The following is a 16,280-nucleotide window of genomic DNA, read 5'->3' as shown; positions in this document are numbered from 1 at the left end:
CGGTGCTTCCCACGTCGCCGGCCAGCAACAAAATCTTCGGGCGGCGGTGGAGCAGGCCGTCCGGAATTGTTGCATGACCGGAAGAGATGAGAAAGTGGGATGGTCCAAGCGCCCGGTGCATCATTCCTCAAGCGAGGTGCACAAAATAGTCACATGATCGCGGGGGGAGGGCAACCGAACCCTACAAAAAAGTAAAGCGGGCCCGCTCAGCGCGCAGGAACAAGCGAAACCTCCAAGCGATCGCAGGCCCTGTACCCTCTCCAAAACTTCGACACCACCGGCAATTCAGCTTATTCGCCTTCGATAGACCGCATCGAAAGCGAATCTCCTGACAACTCACGACCGCAAAGATGGCTGACGACCCCGAATACGTACGTGCGATACTGTTCCCTCTCTCCTGAGCGATGGAAGAAAATAAACCCAATTCGATGGGACCGAGGCCATTAGTGTGATGGTCAACGGATATGGAGGGCCTTTTTTGGTGGCTGCACAGAACAGATTGGCTGACTGGAAACTATCGTATAGAACGCTGAGGAGGCTGCCGAGCTCAAGAAGAGAAGAGCCTTCCGCAAGTTCTCCTACCGCGGAGTCGACCTTGACGCGTACGTTTAGCCCACATCTACATCGTCATGCCACTACTCGCACCCCACGATCATCGAAGAACACGATGATTGCATCATCGCTTGCCATCCCCACGACTCGAACAACCAGAACATGTTTCACGAACCAGGACGGCCCAGGCTAACATTGGTTTTCCAACAGTCTCCTTGACCTCGACTCCGAGCAGCTCCGCGATGTCGTCCACGCCCGTGCCCGCCGGCGCATCAACCGTGGTCTCAAGCGCCGCCCCATGGGTTTGATCAAGAAGCTCCGCAAGGCCAAGCAGGAGGCCAAGCCCAACGAGAAGCCCGAGCTCGTCAAGACCCACCTCCGTGACATGATTGTCGTCCCCGAGATGATCGGCTCCGTCATTGGCATCTACTCCGGCAAGGAGTTCAACCAGGTTGAGATCAAGCCCGAGATGGTTGGTCACTACCTCGCTGAGTTCTCTATCTCTTAGTACGTTCTCTTATGCTTAGTACCCGCTTCCGATGGGAGCAGACGCCCCTGGAACAACGCTAACGACCCAACAGCAAGCCTGTCAAGCACGGTAGACCCGGTATCGGTGCCACACACTCTTCTCGTTTCATTCCTCTGAAGTAGAGGATGGTTGTGGGCTGTCTTAGGGAGGTTCTTGCATTCAAACGGGCATCACGGCGAAACGGGAAATGGTTTTGGTAGCAAGGCAAGGCCGCTACCATGTTGTTTGGGCGATGATAGTTCAATACAACATCGTTGTCCGCTAAAAAAGTTTGAGCCTCAAAATGGGAATGAATTCAACGAAGAGATACCAAAATTACATGCGCACTCTTCTGCTTCTGTGTCCACCGTGATCAGTTGCCTACCATCTCGCCCATTAAATAAGATTTGAATGGACTTATTTGGCTTTCTGTACAAACCCCAATTTCCCCATGTGCTGGACTGTCACTGACCGAACCCTGGGTGGCACCGGGCCCACGAGAAATGGTATTCAACCTCCATTCACATCTGGAATGGAGTCACAGTGACTACGACCTTTGGCAATATAGGCGATTAAACACTTGGGATATATCATGCTCTATGGTATCCTAACATCCGGCACTCTCACAACTCTGCCTTAGCTATCATCTTCAGCTGCGCCTTCTCGTGCGCGTCTAGGCGGTCATACAACTCTCGGCTCCAGTGGGTCCTGTCTCCCTTGTTCTTCTCCATAATGCTCTTCACAGCGACCTTCCAGTTCTCGTCGTTGACGCGGTCGGCCACCCTCTTGGAGGTGTCGGCCTCGGACGCTTTGAAAAAGGGCCACACGCCCACCTCGGCGCCCATATTCTCGTCAAGGAAGGTGTCCAGCACGAACTGCCCGGCCTTACGCTGCGCAGTCTCCCACCGGGCGTCCTGGGGGCCGAGGACCTCAAGGATGCGGTCCATGCCCTTGTTGGCGATGAAGTCGTCTCGGATCGCCGGGCTCTTGGTCAGGCCCTTAATCGCGGCGATCTGCGCCTTGGCCTTGTTCGCCGCGCGGAGAACGTCGTGTTCGGTGTCCTCTGGCGGCGGTACGAAAGAGGCGTAGAACCCGTCGCGGAGCTTGAGCTCTGGTGCCTTGTGGGGCGAGCGGCACGAGGCGTCCATCAGCTGAGGCCAGACCTTGGCCACCTCTCTGAGGGCGGTAGGGTTGTTCTGCAGCGCGCCAGAGATGATGGCGGCGGCCTGTTGGTCACGGGGCACAGCGCCCTCGGACGGGGCCGGCGTCTTGGGGTCAACCATTAGGCAGAATAGGGACCTGACGGTGTCAAAGGTCTCGGTGATCTTGAGCCCGTAGTAGATGTCGTGAGAGATATCCTCAAGGAACTCGAGAGCCTCGTCAATGGGAAGGTCGCTTCCGTGCGCGCCCTTCTTGACGAACTCGAGGTTGGTATAGAACTCGCCCGACTCCTGTTGTGGTTGCTTGACCTTACCGACGGGTTCATATTTGGGCGCGTCCTTGTGGATCTCAATTTCTGGGGCCTTGTCCGACTCTACGACCACCACCGAGCGGTCTACAGGGAGGTCCTCCAGGGCTGGGTTCTTCTCGTCAGGGTCGTTGATTTTAGCTTCCTTTAGGCCCGTATAGATGTTCAAGCGTACATGAAGCCCAGGTGGTAGTTCTTGGTCATCGTGAACTTTTTGGAACTCTTCTGTTGGTTGGAAGATCTTGGGGTAACATTCTGACGCGTTATCCGTGTGGCAGATGAGTTCAACGTCGGCTGATGGTGAGGATGCGGCTGGTGCTGCTGAGGCGGAGGCTGATGCTGGCGATGCCAAGAAAACGAGACCAAAGATGACCATAAAGATGGTGAAAGGCAGGAGAGATACGCGAGTAGACTTTCTCAAGGCCATCTTGGACATTGGCAGGGTCTTTGACATTTGGGAGGGGTATCTTGTGGAATGAAATAAGTCTGACGGTTCGAGGTTGCGTTGAGTTAAGTGTGTGGTTCAGGATGTCACCCCAGTCGTTTGCGACTCAACTACAGCCCAGTATAAATGAGGATTGATAGCTGCAGGTGGAAACCCAAGTGACTTCGCTGACTGTGGTCAACGGATATAGTTGAGTGCAACGGGTTGGCGCGATAAGAAACCATGCAGCTTTATAAAAAAACACATAAATCGGAAATGAGTCACTGATGAAAAAGGACAGTTTACCATCACGAAATAGAAATCTGTCGAAGTCATCCGTCTGGCCAAGTTGTCTCTACATGCCCCATTAAGAGGCAAATTCACTTATTTGAATTCGGCAGCTTATGATTGGTGGATCTAGACGCTTAGCCGCGCTCGATCGCGCCAGCGCTTATCCGCGAAAAGTGACGCTCCTCCAGCACCTTGGTTCAACCTCCACACGCCGAAGCTCCCTCCTTCAGTTCGACGCCGTGCCACCCCTCTCAATAACCCGAATCCTAATCGTCAATTGATACCGCTCCACAACGGCATTCAATATGCAGGCCATTCGAACGCGGGCCGTCTGCATGGCACGTCAGTCACGGCTGACGGGCCTGCGCCAATCGAGATCCTACGCCTCTGGAGGTGACCACGGCCACCACGCCCACGCCGTCGAGGAACCCATCGGAGTACGTCCTACGCATTTCTGGCGACCAATTGTCGCCCCTTACTTTTCGTCGTGTCGCGGTAGAACTCAATTGACTAACGCTTGTTCTTGCAGGGTTTCTTCTGGGCCGTCGTCGCCGTTATCCCCTCCGCATACGTCGTTTACAAGATCACCGCACCCGGCAAGGATGGCGAGGCGCCGTACCTTACCAAGAAGATCCAGGAGTACGCTCACTGGCAGGAGACGTGGAAGGAGAGGAACGCGCTGCACACCAAGGCCGTTGAACAGGCCGGCTACGACAGGCTACTCTTCTTCTCCACCCCTGCGAACCGTGATGTCGACCTTAGATTCCCTGAGTGAGTTAAATACCATTCCGACGCCAGATGGGAAGAGAGAGAAGAGAAAAGAGGGAGGAAGGAGGAATTGTGCGTGGTCGGTGGTTGTGTGGGGTGAAGTGATGAACACGGCACGATGGGATCAATGCTAATGATGCAACTTCTGCCCAGGGCCCTGTCCAGCAATGCCGCGCGCAACGTTGTTGCGGGTTCCCAAGTCAACTTGGATCATGTTGTTGCTCACTACAAGAAGCAGCATCTCGATGAGGAAGAGCGGAAAGCGCAGAAGCTTGCCGCGCAGAAGCAAGCATAAGTGGGAGGTGGTGTATGATACCGTTACATAAATCAACCTAAAGTTGAATCAAGCTTTTCAGTTCATTTGTTAACATTCAACCTCTCCTAAGCATGTGGAAAATGCTAATGTTGCCTGCGTGCCCAAATATGCACATGACAAAGGTCTAAAAGCGAGGGGTTTTATTTCTTCTTGCAGCACGCCGAATTAGTGGAGATGGGGTTTTCTCATCATTCTTTACGAAGCACAAGCATACACTGGCGGCAATAAACCGCTTGTCAATCGGTCAACAATGGCTTATTTTTGTCACATCCATCCGCTTAGTTCTGTTAACAGCTCTCCCTTCTCACTGCGTCCAAGCAGGTTTCTTCCTATTATTGCAACTATTATCCCCCAACCTTTGGCTTTCCAGTTCCATGCCCCTTTTTTCTTGACCACCGTTTACTCTCCTATGTTCCCTTTTCTAAACACCGTTCGTCAACCCTTCATGTGGTGCACTTTCACCGCCTCCATTTCCTTTAATTACCCTTGCCTTTGGCATATAACGTCTCTAATCATTTCTGTTGCCTAGACTTCATTATCTCTCTCCTCGCACTCGCCAATTTGGGGGGTTATCCGTCAATAGCAGCCCATCATATCACTATTTGTGCTTATCGCAGGAGATCAGACCCCTTCTCGCTGTCGCCATGGCATCACTCGTAACATGGGACGAGATCCTGGCCATTGAACTGACAAAAAAAGCCCACCACTAAAGTAAAAGTGAATCATCACTATGGAACTGTAGCTGTCAAAGAAAATACCAGTTCCTCCCTTCATATTTGAGATTTAAGCTGCATGCAACAAGCTCCAGAAAAGCTTGCTTGGGGGATGAAGAAATCCACACTCATATACCACCGTTAAGGGCCAAAGGTCAAGACGAGCGCGACAAAGAGTGGCTTCAGTATGACGCTACGCGGCGTAAGCCAGCCACTCGGTAAGGCCGAGTAGCTGCTCAGGCAACGTCGTTTCTATCCTCCCCATATCGCCACGACATTTATAACAATATCTATATAGTACTGCAGAGATAGGAGTAGAAGAAATAGGAGAGGCGACCACAGTAGCTACCTAGGTAGACATTGCAGTCACCAAACAAAGGGGATGCTAAAGAGTGCAATGATGCCATGGGGATTTTGAGTGGCTGGTGTGGGCAGGTACGGTTAATTCACATGGTGATCAAGGAAAGTTTGGGCGTCCCAATGACAGAATCTCGAACTTTGTGATGGGCGCTGGATAGCAGAACTTGGGTTCAACGAATTTATTACCAAGCGTGCTGCTCAAAAGTAGTAATCGTTCGTATCCGATGCTTGCTTAAGCTGCCGTTAAATCCTGCGACAACAGGATAAAGTACAGGCTACAATCATGTCAAAATGTGTCCTCAAAAAGAGTCCTCATCAAGACCGTTCAAGTCCCGTTGCCAAGTTTCAGCACTGCGCGCCAAACGCAATCCGACTCACCCCCAAGCGCTCCGTCCCGGGCCAAGGGTTGTCAAATCGTGGCGTAAATCTCCCGCAGGCACCTTTGGGACCCTCTCGGTTTTTTTTTTCCATGCCCGCAAATTCTTGGGATCGACCTTTCGGAGCAGTCCTTTGTCTCAGTCTCGGAGCTGTTCGGCTTAAGCCCTCTTTACGAGGGTTTTGCGTGAGAAACCGAAAAATTAATATGAGGCAGTAGTTGGAGCTGATCGGTAATCGTGTCATGTTTCCCCTGGGTATTGGTGTCGCCGGAATCCGGTCGGCTGCGAGGGGGAGACAGTGCCTCCTGGCAGTGACGGCTTGTTTAGAAGCCGTGGACTTTGACGAGCTGTAGAGGAATGGGTTAGCATGTCTTGGAGCTTTCAAGTAGGGAATGCGGATGTGTCTTGTAGAGATTTTGGGACCGGGGGTTGTCTCCCGATAGGATAGGAGTATCGACGTACCTTGGGGTCCATCTCGAGACCCTCCTGCTTGTCAACGAGAAAGTCGTGAATAGCCTTGCGCTGGTCACCTGTGTCGCCGACGTTAGAATTCTCTCCTCCATCTTGAGCTCGTGTTGCGCAAACATACCCTGGAGCTGAATGACCTCGCCGAGGTCGGTATCCTCCACGATGGTGCCGTTGCAGGCAAACTTCTTCTTTATGACCTTAAGGATCTTCTTCTGGTCGAAGCGCTTGGGCAGGCCCTGGATGGTGGTGAGGGTCTTGCGTCCATTGCGTTGCTGGATGCGAATATGGATGTAGTCCTGGCCCTTCTTCTGGGCGTCGTTGGCATCGCCCTCGTCCGCGTCCGCGAAGGGGTCGATACTCTTAAGGTTTTCGATGGTAGTCATGAGAAAGAGTTTTGTCGCGTGAGCCTGTGGCTAGTTTTGTAGTGATGCGTTTGGCGCGTTGATGGGAAACTCCTGTGCGGGTGAGACTGATAAGCAAATGAGGCTTTGGAGTGGTTCGGTTTGCGCGGTTGAAGAAGGGAGTTGATTAGCTGGTGAATGTGAGGCGGAGAAAAGAAAGAGGTGAGCAAGAAAGCAGAATGGGAATTCGGTTGGTGGGATGGAGTAGGTAGGCACGAGGCGGGGTTGCAAGGTAAGAACGGGTTTGTGGCCCGTGCACAGCAGTGATGTGCTGTGTAGCGCATTCGGCGAAGTTCCATCTGAACAATGGGTGGGTAATGCACCGCCACGATCTTCACCGAGCATCTGATCACTCCATCTGAGATCTCGACTCCTAATAACCCCCCAAACCTTGCATTAGCCACATTCGAGGGTGTGGCGCATGCAGAAGCATTCCTTTTAGCAACAAGTTGGGATACTCCCCTCGACCGCGACCTGTAAGCCGTGATTTCCATTTTTCATCTTGTTTTAAGCTTGCATGATTTCTCGACTAAATTAATTAGAGGCATCAACATGGCCGTAAACGACGGCATCGAAGTCCGCGGCACCAAGGGCGGCGCCAAGGGCGGCCGTTCCATCCACGCAACCCGCCGCTTCAAACCCGGCGAAGTCATCGCCTGCTTCGAAGAACCGGCTGTCGTGCTCCCGCCTGGCCACCGCGCGCTCGAGTACTGCAATCACTGTCTTAAGAAGCAGCAGCCGGGTGGTCCGAAGCTCCGGGCATGTATGGGGTGCAAAACGGTGGCCTACTGCGGTCCAGCGTGCCAGCGGGCCAACTGGCACCTGGTACATAAACTCGAATGCAAGGCCATCCAGCGGCTGCACGAGATTAAGCCGGCGGACGAGCCGGCCTGGGTGCCGACGCCGATCCGGGCGGCGGCGCAGGTCATGCTGCGACCGCATGTGCTAGCGCAGTTTGGGGAGCTAGAGGGGCATGTCGAGCAGTGGAGAAAGAAGAGTGAGACGGATCTGCAGCTTCAGTCGCATGGTGTTGCGAGGTGCCTTGGGTTGGACACGGGCACTTTTGAAGCGCTAGAGGCAGCTTTTCAGGTTTTGTGCAAGGTTGGTTTTTTCGGTCTTGTCCGCGGCGTCAGTTGCTTGTAGGTGCTGATGAACTCAATGTGCAGCTTCAGACGAATGCGTTCAGCCGGTCGGAGGAATACTACGAAACTGGCGGTGTTTTCTTGGACACTACACTGGCCATGATCAACCACTCATGTGTGCCAAATGCGCTGGTTCAATTTGGTGGAAGGACGGCTACCCTCCGTGCCGCATCGTTCATACAGCCTGGCAGTGAGATTGAAATCTCATACATTGGTAGGGACTACACTCGGTCATATCGCAATGGTGATGATCTAGTTTCTGGCTAACACGCTTCAGACCAAACACAGCCCAAGAGCAGAAGACAACGCGAACTCAATCTTTACCACTTCGAGTGTCATTGCAGCAAATGCCAGCGCGATCTAGATGAATACCAGGTCGCTATGGCAGATCCTGCTGTTGAGCTTAACACGCTCAGTGTCATGCCCGAAATTGAAAGACTCAAGAATCCTCCCGGAGGTGGAAACTCTGACCCCCTACAAAGAGAAGAGGTTATGAAGCTCCAAAATGTCTTCCCTGTGCTTCCTCGTAGTATGATGTCGGAAGAGAAGCACAAGTGGCTGAGGAAAGCTTACAAGACGGCACTATGGTTTCCCAAAGTTGGCAAATACGCCATCGAGCCATTCGCCCAGCTTGTGGATGAGGCTGCCTTCTATTTCGGCAAGGATCGTAATAACCACGAGTGCGCCTTGGCAATCGCATGCTTGTCAGCTTACGAGATCGAGCCGTTTAAGCATGTTATCCCGTTTCACCCCCAAAGACTGAAGGGCTTGTCCTCCATTGCAATCGCGCTGTCCAATACTGCGCCAAACCCCACCAAGCTCACGGAGCTCGCCCGAGACATGGCCGAGACGAAGAGGCTTTCGAAAGCGGGCGTTAAGGTTCTGGAAAACCTGGACCAAGTCTCCTTGTGTCAGATGGTTCTTGCGATAATCGATATGTATAGCCCTCAAGCGCCGTCGGCCGACTGGGAAGTCGTCGTCTTGGCCAAGGAGATGCTCAGCGATATTGAAAGTCTTCCAGGTAGAGAAAAGGAGAACGCCTTAATCAATGCGTGGAGAAAGGACCCCAAGGGGATGGAGGATTTCTTCAAATACGGTTTGACGGAGCCGATCAAGACGCTGTCTGAGCTCGGGAAAGCTGTGTTAGATGCAGCCCTGGGCCAGGACCGCGATTTATCCTCCTAATGATACCCCTTATCCAGGAGAACGGGCCAGCGTTGTGTGAATTGAGATTTTCGGTGTCTTCGTTGCTGCTATTGTCAACCATCATCGTTGACAGACTGGAAGGGTTTTGGTATCTTAACACTTATGCCGTTGAGGGTATTTGTGCCCTCTGTGGGCTCCTCTTGCTCACGCTTAGAGACGGTAGAAGAGGTGCCGAAGGTCCAGTGGCCTTCCTTCCTGATGGTGTGAGCCTGTTCTCCATGATCCTAGCCGCCATTCATCTTCTCAATGCTAGGCTTTCGGAAAGCAGTTCCCGGAGTACGACCGGTTGAAGAGGTCAATTCCATAGGCAGTGACTCGACCTGGTTCGACCGAGCTCCGATCTTGGTGATATTACTTGCCAAGATGTCCAGTCCTTTGAAGTCGTGATGTGAATTTACCAACCAACCTCTTTGAACGGTCTTTTTCAATAACCTATCTCAATCGTGCCATTCCCGCCTGAACGCTGATCATATCCAAATTCCGACATGTTGAGACTGTCCTGAGAGACTTTCTTTGCGCGAGAAAGCGCCTGCTGTGATTCTGATAACATTTATTCTGCTTGCAACAGGTCGTTTCGAGTCGTGTGTCGCAACGGACTCGAGATAGATGGATTACTTGCCTAATTAGATGGTTTACCGAGGCTTTGGTTGAGGTTTGGTGGAAAGGGACCGCATAGTCAAGAGCTACCTAAGTTCCTGACCAGGACCCCTGCTCGGTATCTTATCTTATCTCAACCCATGTCCATTGGCGCGCCCCGCAAAGCCCATAATTGACCATCGCGTTTGCTCTTTCCAGTTCAAGGGTCTTTTTTTTGCTGGGTTCCAATGCGAAAATTCACACAGCTTCAGCTCCACAATCTTCCTGGCTGCATTTCAGCGCTTCCTGCGTCCGACCCCCCAGCTGAGTATCGACATCATAGGAGACCAAACGGACAATGGGGAAGAATCGCAGGAACCGCGAGAGCGGTGGCGAAGTGGCCGAGACAACTGCTGCTGGCCAGCCGCAACAATCGACAATCGAGAGCAAGACAGCGAATGGCGAATCCGAATCGCGCGAAAGTTCGTCGCAGAGTCAAAGCAGTGGAAGTCTGAAAAGATCTGTCCCCGACGATGACAACGAGGGATGGACCAAGGTCGAGCGATCCAATAAGAAGCGCAAGAAGGTTCCTCGCGAGGGATCCAGTAACTATCCCGCCATCACCTTCTCCCCGAGTGCGAAACTGTTTGCCAAGATCAATCTTGCCATGCTTCGCGATCTTATTCTTTACCTCTTCGCCGACGGGACGGGTCCCAATTGGGTCTCCGTGTCGCACCGACCGAACTTCAGGAAGATTGTGGTCTTGATGATACCCGGGTTGGAGGAAGCCATGTTTAATGAGGCCGTGGACTTCGACAAGTATACGTCCGGCCCGATTCGCGATCAAGACCGGACGGACACGACGCCTGACGACTACTATCCCCGACCTCTTTCAGCTGAACGCCTCCCGCTTGCGCTCCAGGGGTTCGCTAGCATGTTTCCCCATCTTTGGCCCGTCAAGGCACCTGGCGACGACAAGTATATGAAGCTTCATTCGCCCATGGCTACCTTCCTGACCGCCCCCATGCCCAAGAACAAGGATGACAGAAAGGGCCCTAGGCCGGCGCGGGAGCCTAGTGGCTGGAAGAACGAGCGAACCCGTATCACCGAATTTCTAGCTTCGCTCGAAGAGCTGGAGACCGCTGGTCACCTCATTCACCCAGCACTCATCGAGAACGAAGACAAGAGAGCGAGTTTCAAGGTTCCAGAGGGATGGGCCGTTTCTAAAGTCGACAAGCTTGAAGATGGCGAAGTGTCTGAGGCGGAGATTGAGCAGGGCAGCGTGACAGCTGGGCGAGAATGTCTCGCGTTGGACTGCGAGATGTGCATGACAGGCGAGAATGAGTATTCTCTCACGCGCATCAGCGTTATCTCATGGTCAGGAGACTTGATTATGGACGAATTGGTGAAGCCAGAGAAGCCTATTACCAACTACGTCACCCAGTTCTCCGGTATCACAGAGGAGATGCTGAAGCCGGTGACGACCACACTTAAGGATATTCAACAGAAGCTCCTTGACCTCATCACTCCACGAACCATCCTAATTGGTCACTCGCTTGAGTCCGATCTGAAGGCCCTTCGTTTCTCTCACCCTTTTATAGTCGATACTTCCCTCATCTACCCCCACCCGAGAGGCCCGCCTCTCAAATCGTCGCTCAAGTGGCTTACTCAGAAATACATCAACCGCGAGATCCAGAAAGGCGGTGCCAATGGACATAACCCTATTGAGGATGCTCGGGCTTGTCTTGATCTTGTCAGACAAAAGTGCGAGAAGGGTAAGATGTGGGGCGCGTCCGACTCCCAGGGCGAGAACCTGTTTCGCCGGCTCGCCAGGGCTGGAACTGCATACAAGGCGCAGGGCGGCGAGGCAGGCGGTCTAGTCACGGGTAAGACAAGTGCCGCCGTGGACTGGGGTGACCCGTCCAAGGGTCCTGGTGCTGGAGCGACCTATCAAATAGGTTGCAAATCTGACGCAGATGTCGTCAACGGCATCATTCGTGCCGTCAAGGGCGATCCAGACGGGCTGGAGATTCCAGGTGGCGGCGTCGACTTCGTTTGGGGTCGGATGCGAGAGCTTGAGGCGTTGCAAGGCTGGTGGAACAAGAACCGGGTGGAGAGTGTTGGCGGTGATGGCGGGCCTCCGGCCTTTGATACGAAGCTTGACGAAAAGCTCGGCAAATCGCCTCTTGAGCAGTGCTTAGCCCGCCTCTCGGCCTCTCTCCAGGCCATCCATGCCATCCTACCCCCCTGCACTGCATTCATCGTATACACGGGCTCCGGCGATCCTCGCGAGATGAGCAGACTCCAGGCAATGCACTCGCAATGGAAGCGGGAGTACAACACGCCTGGAAAGAAATGGGATCAGCTATCTGTTAAGTGGACGGACGATGAGGAGCAAGCCCTTCGACGCGCAGTCAGGAAGGCCAGACAGAGCATCGGCTTCATTGGCGTGAAATAGGTTAGACCGGGCATTCGGGGTTGATAATTGGTTTCGGAGGGGTCATGACCTCCATCCAACGTCTTGGGATCTGGAAATGATGTAACCCGACGCCAGCACACGGGACCCTTGAAAGGAACAATACACACATTGGCGGCTGCTAAGCTGGTCGATATTCGTTGATGATACCCTATGTCATGGTATAGAAAGGATTGCCGCGTTTGGGAGGAAGCCGAGAACTTGGCTTCAAGCTTGAAAGAAAAAAGAAGAAGAAAAAAAAAACATCACCGTTTCAATGAGGCTCCCATGAAATTTCTTGAGCATATAGGGTGATACCAATCTCCTTCGCCGAATCCAGCTCGGTATACCAGTGCCGATTTGAAACACGCTGGTAGACCACCAATGCTCGAATGTCATGCGAAAAGTGACTAACGACTGTTTCAGCTCACGGCGACAGTAACATGTTTCTTTCCATATCCATGTGCTGCTCACATGCGCGCTGGAGTTACAAGCTCGGGCAGCCAGGGTCAGCGCCTCCCCCACTATCGGTTGCTCCCCAGAACAGTCATTTGATTGGTTACCCCGCCTCCGGCTGCGGAGAAAGCAATCAACCGTTGCCGCCCAAACCCCCGCCGGCCAGCCTCGGTATCTTTGGGAGCCGCAACTGCTCAGCCATAGCCCAAATTACAAACTAGTCCGCTTTCCCTACGAACTCTATCTCTCTCACCCACGAGTGTCTCGCCCACCGTTTTGATATTTTCGAGAACCTGATCCTCGAATTTCTGGCTGCGTGACGTGATCCAGACACTACTTACAGTCCCGACGCTCTTGCATTACCCAACGCTATCAGTGCGGCCGATCCGCGACCGTGGCCATGTCGTTTCTCGGTGGCGCAGAATGCTCAACTTCGGGCAACCCTCTCAGCCAGTTTCAGAAACACGTTCAGGATGACAACAGTCTACAGAGGGACAGACTAGTGCAGCGAGGTCCCAATGCTCTCGCCGGCGGCTTCAGAAGCGTTGGCGCAAGCACCCCGCAGGATGAGGTAGATGCACCCCGTAGCTTTAGACATGGATGACTGTGAACTGACGGTATTTCAGATGATGAACGGGTTCCTCAATAATGCACCTGGTCTTCAACAAGACCTTCCCATGCAGAACGGCGCTGTCCGAATAGACCCTGTCCAAGGTGCGCATCTGCGCGCGAACTCGACATCACCGACATGGGCGAATGACTTCCAGAAGCAAGCCGCCATGGAATCGGCTTTCAACGTACCCCAAGGGGCACAGTTTAGCCCCGAGGATTTTGCGCGCTTCAATCAGATGATGGCCCATCAGTCGTCGTCGGCGAGAGCAAGCCCGATGCCCAGTCAGATGGCCCAGCAATCAAGAATAGGAATGGGGATGGGGATGGGGATGGGGATGGGCATCGGATACAACAACATGATGGGCCAGGGTATGTTCCAGCCCATGTACCAACAACCTATGCAACAACAACCGCAGCACGAGGATGTCAAGGGCAAGGGAAAGCTTGTGGAACTTGACGACAACAAATGGGAAGAACAGTTCGCCCAGATGGAACTGCAGCAGAAGGAAGACGCCGAGGCACAGGCAGCGGAGCCTGAACTGGAGGAAATGGATCGGGCAATGCAAAGTGAGACAGGCTTCGGCGATTTCGAGTCAATATGGAGGGGAATTCAGGCTGAAACTGCTGCAGCAAAAGGCATGGTCGACGACACGACATTCGACAAGTTCGACAGCGAAGACTGGGGTCCAGACTTCACCGGCATGAACGGCGACTGGGGTCGGTTGGGCGATCCCGTAATCGAAAACTACCTTTTTGAGGAGGATAACTTCTTCAGTGAGGAGAAGAACGCGTTCGAAGAAGGCGTGCGGATTATGCGCGAGGGTGGAAACCTATCGTTGGCAGCTTTAGCTTTCGAGGCGGCCGTCCAGCAAAACCCAGAGCATACAGAGGCTTGGGTGTACCTGGGCTCGGCGCAGGCACAGAACGAGAAGGAGACTGCGGCAATTCGTGCGCTAGAGCAAGCGCTTAAGCAAGATCCCAACAATCTGGCCGCTCTTATGGGCCTGGCTGTTTCTTACACCAATGAGGGATACGATAGCACCGCCTACCGGACACTCGAACGGTGGCTATCGGTCAAATATCCAAACATCATCGCACCAACGGACCTGCACCCCATGGCCGAAATGGGATTCACGGACCGGCAACAACTGCACGATAAGGTGACCGGCCTATTCATTAAGGCTGCTCAGCTCAGCCCGGATGGTGAACACATGGACCCCGATGTCCAGGTCGGTCTGGGTGTTCTCTTTTACGGTGCTGAAGAGTACGACAAGGCCGTTGACTGCTTCACGGCGGCTCTCCACTCGTCGGAACTTGGAACCTCAAATCAGCAAGAACAGCTACATCTGCTGTGGAATCGCCTCGGTGCTACCCTCGCCAACTCTGGACGCTCCGAGGAGGCTATTGCGGCGTACGAGAAGGCATTGAGCATTCATCCCAATTTTGTTCGTGCCCGTTACAACCTTGGCGTAAGCTGCATCAATATTGGATGTCACGCTGAGGCTGCGTCACACTTCCTCGCAGCGCTCAACATGCACAAGGCCATTGAGAAGAGCGGCCGTAGCATGGCGTACGAGATCCTGGGCAGTGGCGACAGCTCGCGCGGCGGTACCAGCGCAGCTCAAATCGACGAGCAGATCGATCGCATGACCGCGCAAAACAGGAGCACGACGCTCTACGACACTCTAAGAAGGGTGTTTACGCAGATGGGACGACGAGACTTGGCCGAGAAGACGGTTGCGGGTGTGGACCCCGAGATCTTCAGAGGCGAGTTCGACTTTTAGTCACCGTCGTGAGGTACGGAAGGAAGAGCGATGGACTCGCCAAACATGTAGCTATCACGTGTGTGAGTTGGAAAGAATGAACGTGATGACGTCTATCATGAGAATCTCTGCGTTTTGCAAAAGCATATTGTTACGGAGCTTCTATTTACTGACGACAAGCCCCATATCCCAATCTATCTGGCCGGCCAGTTCAGTTTAGGAAGAAAGGCGACAACAAGTCCCCTCCCCCGGCCCTCTTTAATTTAGCGTATAATGGAAGAAGCTCTCATGTTGTTCTCTTGTGATGCTGTTCCCTTACGTGCGGCACCTTCCTATGTGTCGGCGATTATCCCTCTGGCTTGAAAGTGACTGCCAAATATCAGTCAAAACACCATTTTCATTTATAAACGATAGTCAGCCTGGAATAACAAGTTAAAGTCCCACGGGAGAGCGGCCGGTTGGCCCAATGGCAAGGCGTCTGACTACGACTCCATCAGAGGTCGTGCAATCAGGAGATTCTGGGTTCGACCCCCAGGCTGGTCAATTTACTTTTGCCTATACCTACTACAGGTGTCTAATTTTTTTTCTCTCGATTTTTCGCAATGAATTTGCCAGTGGGTGTGGGGGGGCTTAATCCGTTGTGGGTGTGTGGGTGGTACGACCTTGGCGGGCTCTGGCCAAGCGCGGACCAACCACATGCCCCCCTCCCCCGGCCCAGGACGGACGGGGAAGAACCCTCCCTACACATGGCGTTGGTGAAATGCACCACCTAAACGGGGCAATTTGCTCGGCCGGCGGTTGCGGCTGCGGCGGCGATGGGGCGAGCGGACGGGTGAGCGGGAAGAAAAAAAAAGGTGGGGGGCGTTACTGACAGCATCAAATTTGAAGCCGGGAGGGGTGGCCGAGAAAACAGAACGACTTGACGGTGACACCGACGCACTGATCCAAGGGTTGCTGGGATGCCTCCCCCGTGTGGCAGGTCCTTCCCCTGGCCCGTCCAAGAGGTGAAGGTTGAGGGAGGGGAAGGGTGGGGAGGTGACAGAATATGAAAACAAAAACAAAAATACCGTCGAAACTGACTCGAAGTCGGACGGGCCGAGATCGGGGGGCCAGGCGTGAGCAAACAACAAACTATGCTTGTCTAGTCCAGTCCAGTCAAAGGGGGGAGGTATTTTACCGAGTGGCCCATGTAACTCATGCCGAATGACATGAGGAGGAAAGAAGGCGAGGGGGGGAGCGGGGAGGGAAGACGGACAAGACTGATGACCAGGACCCGGGATCGATCAACAGCCGCAGGAGCAGAACGGGGAGGCCGTCCCCGCACGTATGTATCTCAGGCCGGTGGCCGGCCGGTGCTTCGTCCTCTCCCTCCTCCCAATCGCCCATACCCTTGCCGAGAAGTCAGCGTCAGTCTTCGTCCCGTC

At 53.6% G+C, this 16,280-nt stretch overlaps 7 protein-coding genes and 1 non-coding gene across 8 annotated transcripts; 6 read left to right on the top strand and 2 right to left on the bottom strand.

Annotated features, from left to right (window-relative positions):
* Positions 1–350: 350 nt before the first annotated feature.
* On the top strand, positions 351–1,203 carry LY79DRAFT_587024 (ribosomal protein S19; the record flags this gene model as incomplete). The annotated part of the gene is made up of 4 exons (XM_060560716.1): positions 351–371; positions 526–602; positions 763–1,059; positions 1,134–1,203. The coding sequence occupies 4 exons, from the start codon at positions 351–353 to the stop codon at positions 1,201–1,203; spliced, it is 465 nt and encodes a 154-aa protein (XP_060418582.1).
* A 480-nt stretch (positions 1,204–1,683) lies between these two features.
* Positions 1,684–2,955, bottom strand: LY79DRAFT_507164 (nucleotide exchange factor SIL1; the record flags this gene model as incomplete). Its single annotated transcript, XM_060553798.1, has 1 exon — positions 1,684–2,955. The coding sequence occupies one exon, from the start codon at positions 2,953–2,955 to the stop codon at positions 1,684–1,686; it is 1,272 nt and encodes a 423-aa protein (XP_060418581.1).
* A 593-nt stretch (positions 2,956–3,548) lies between these two features.
* LY79DRAFT_666196 (NADH-ubiquinone oxidoreductase 17.8 kDa subunit) lies at positions 3,549–4,306 on the top strand (the record flags this gene model as incomplete). Its single annotated transcript, XM_060563181.1, has 3 exons — positions 3,549–3,680; positions 3,773–4,014; positions 4,165–4,306. 3 exons carry the CDS (start codon positions 3,549–3,551, stop codon positions 4,304–4,306), a joined length of 516 nt encoding a protein of 171 aa, XP_060418580.1.
* Positions 4,307–6,100: 1,794 nt separating this feature from the next.
* LY79DRAFT_576198 (translation initiation factor SUI1) lies at positions 6,101–6,628 on the bottom strand (the record flags this gene model as incomplete). Its single annotated transcript, XM_060559772.1, has 3 exons — positions 6,101–6,124; positions 6,240–6,307; positions 6,367–6,628. The coding sequence occupies 3 exons, from the start codon at positions 6,626–6,628 to the stop codon at positions 6,101–6,103; spliced, it is 354 nt and encodes a 117-aa protein (XP_060418579.1).
* Positions 6,629–7,198: 570 nt separating this feature from the next.
* Positions 7,199–8,973, top strand: LY79DRAFT_587021 (MYND finger; the record flags this gene model as incomplete). Its single annotated transcript, XM_060560715.1, has 3 exons — positions 7,199–7,747; positions 7,813–8,002; positions 8,066–8,973. The coding sequence occupies 3 exons, from the start codon at positions 7,199–7,201 to the stop codon at positions 8,971–8,973; spliced, it is 1,647 nt and encodes a 548-aa protein (XP_060418578.1).
* Positions 8,974–9,928: 955 nt separating this feature from the next.
* On the top strand, positions 9,929–12,028 carry LY79DRAFT_666193 (exonuclease; the record flags this gene model as incomplete). The annotated part of the gene is made up of 1 exon (XM_060563180.1): positions 9,929–12,028. One exon carries the CDS (start codon positions 9,929–9,931, stop codon positions 12,026–12,028), a length of 2,100 nt encoding a protein of 699 aa, XP_060418577.1.
* An 853-nt stretch (positions 12,029–12,881) lies between these two features.
* On the top strand, positions 12,882–14,877 carry LY79DRAFT_507053 (tetratricopeptide; the record flags this gene model as incomplete). Its single annotated transcript, XM_060553784.1, has 2 exons — positions 12,882–13,052; positions 13,108–14,877. 2 exons carry the CDS (start codon positions 12,882–12,884, stop codon positions 14,875–14,877), a joined length of 1,941 nt encoding a protein of 646 aa, XP_060418576.1.
* A 431-nt stretch (positions 14,878–15,308) lies between these two features.
* LY79DRAFT_t41 lies at positions 15,309–15,399 on the top strand. The gene has a single exon. It is a non-coding gene; the product is annotated as a tRNA-Arg (tRNA).
* The last annotated feature ends 881 nt before the right edge of the window (positions 15,400–16,280 follow it).

Source organism: Colletotrichum navitas (assembly GCF_030913465.1).
Source record: "Colletotrichum navitas strain CBS 125086 chromosome Unknown LY79scaffold_6, whole genome shotgun sequence".
Taxonomy (NCBI): Eukaryota; Fungi; Ascomycota; class Sordariomycetes; order Glomerellales; family Glomerellaceae; genus Colletotrichum; species Colletotrichum navitas.
Note: the sequence above shows the minus strand (reverse complement) of the source record. Positions and strands in the feature narration are given on the sequence as shown.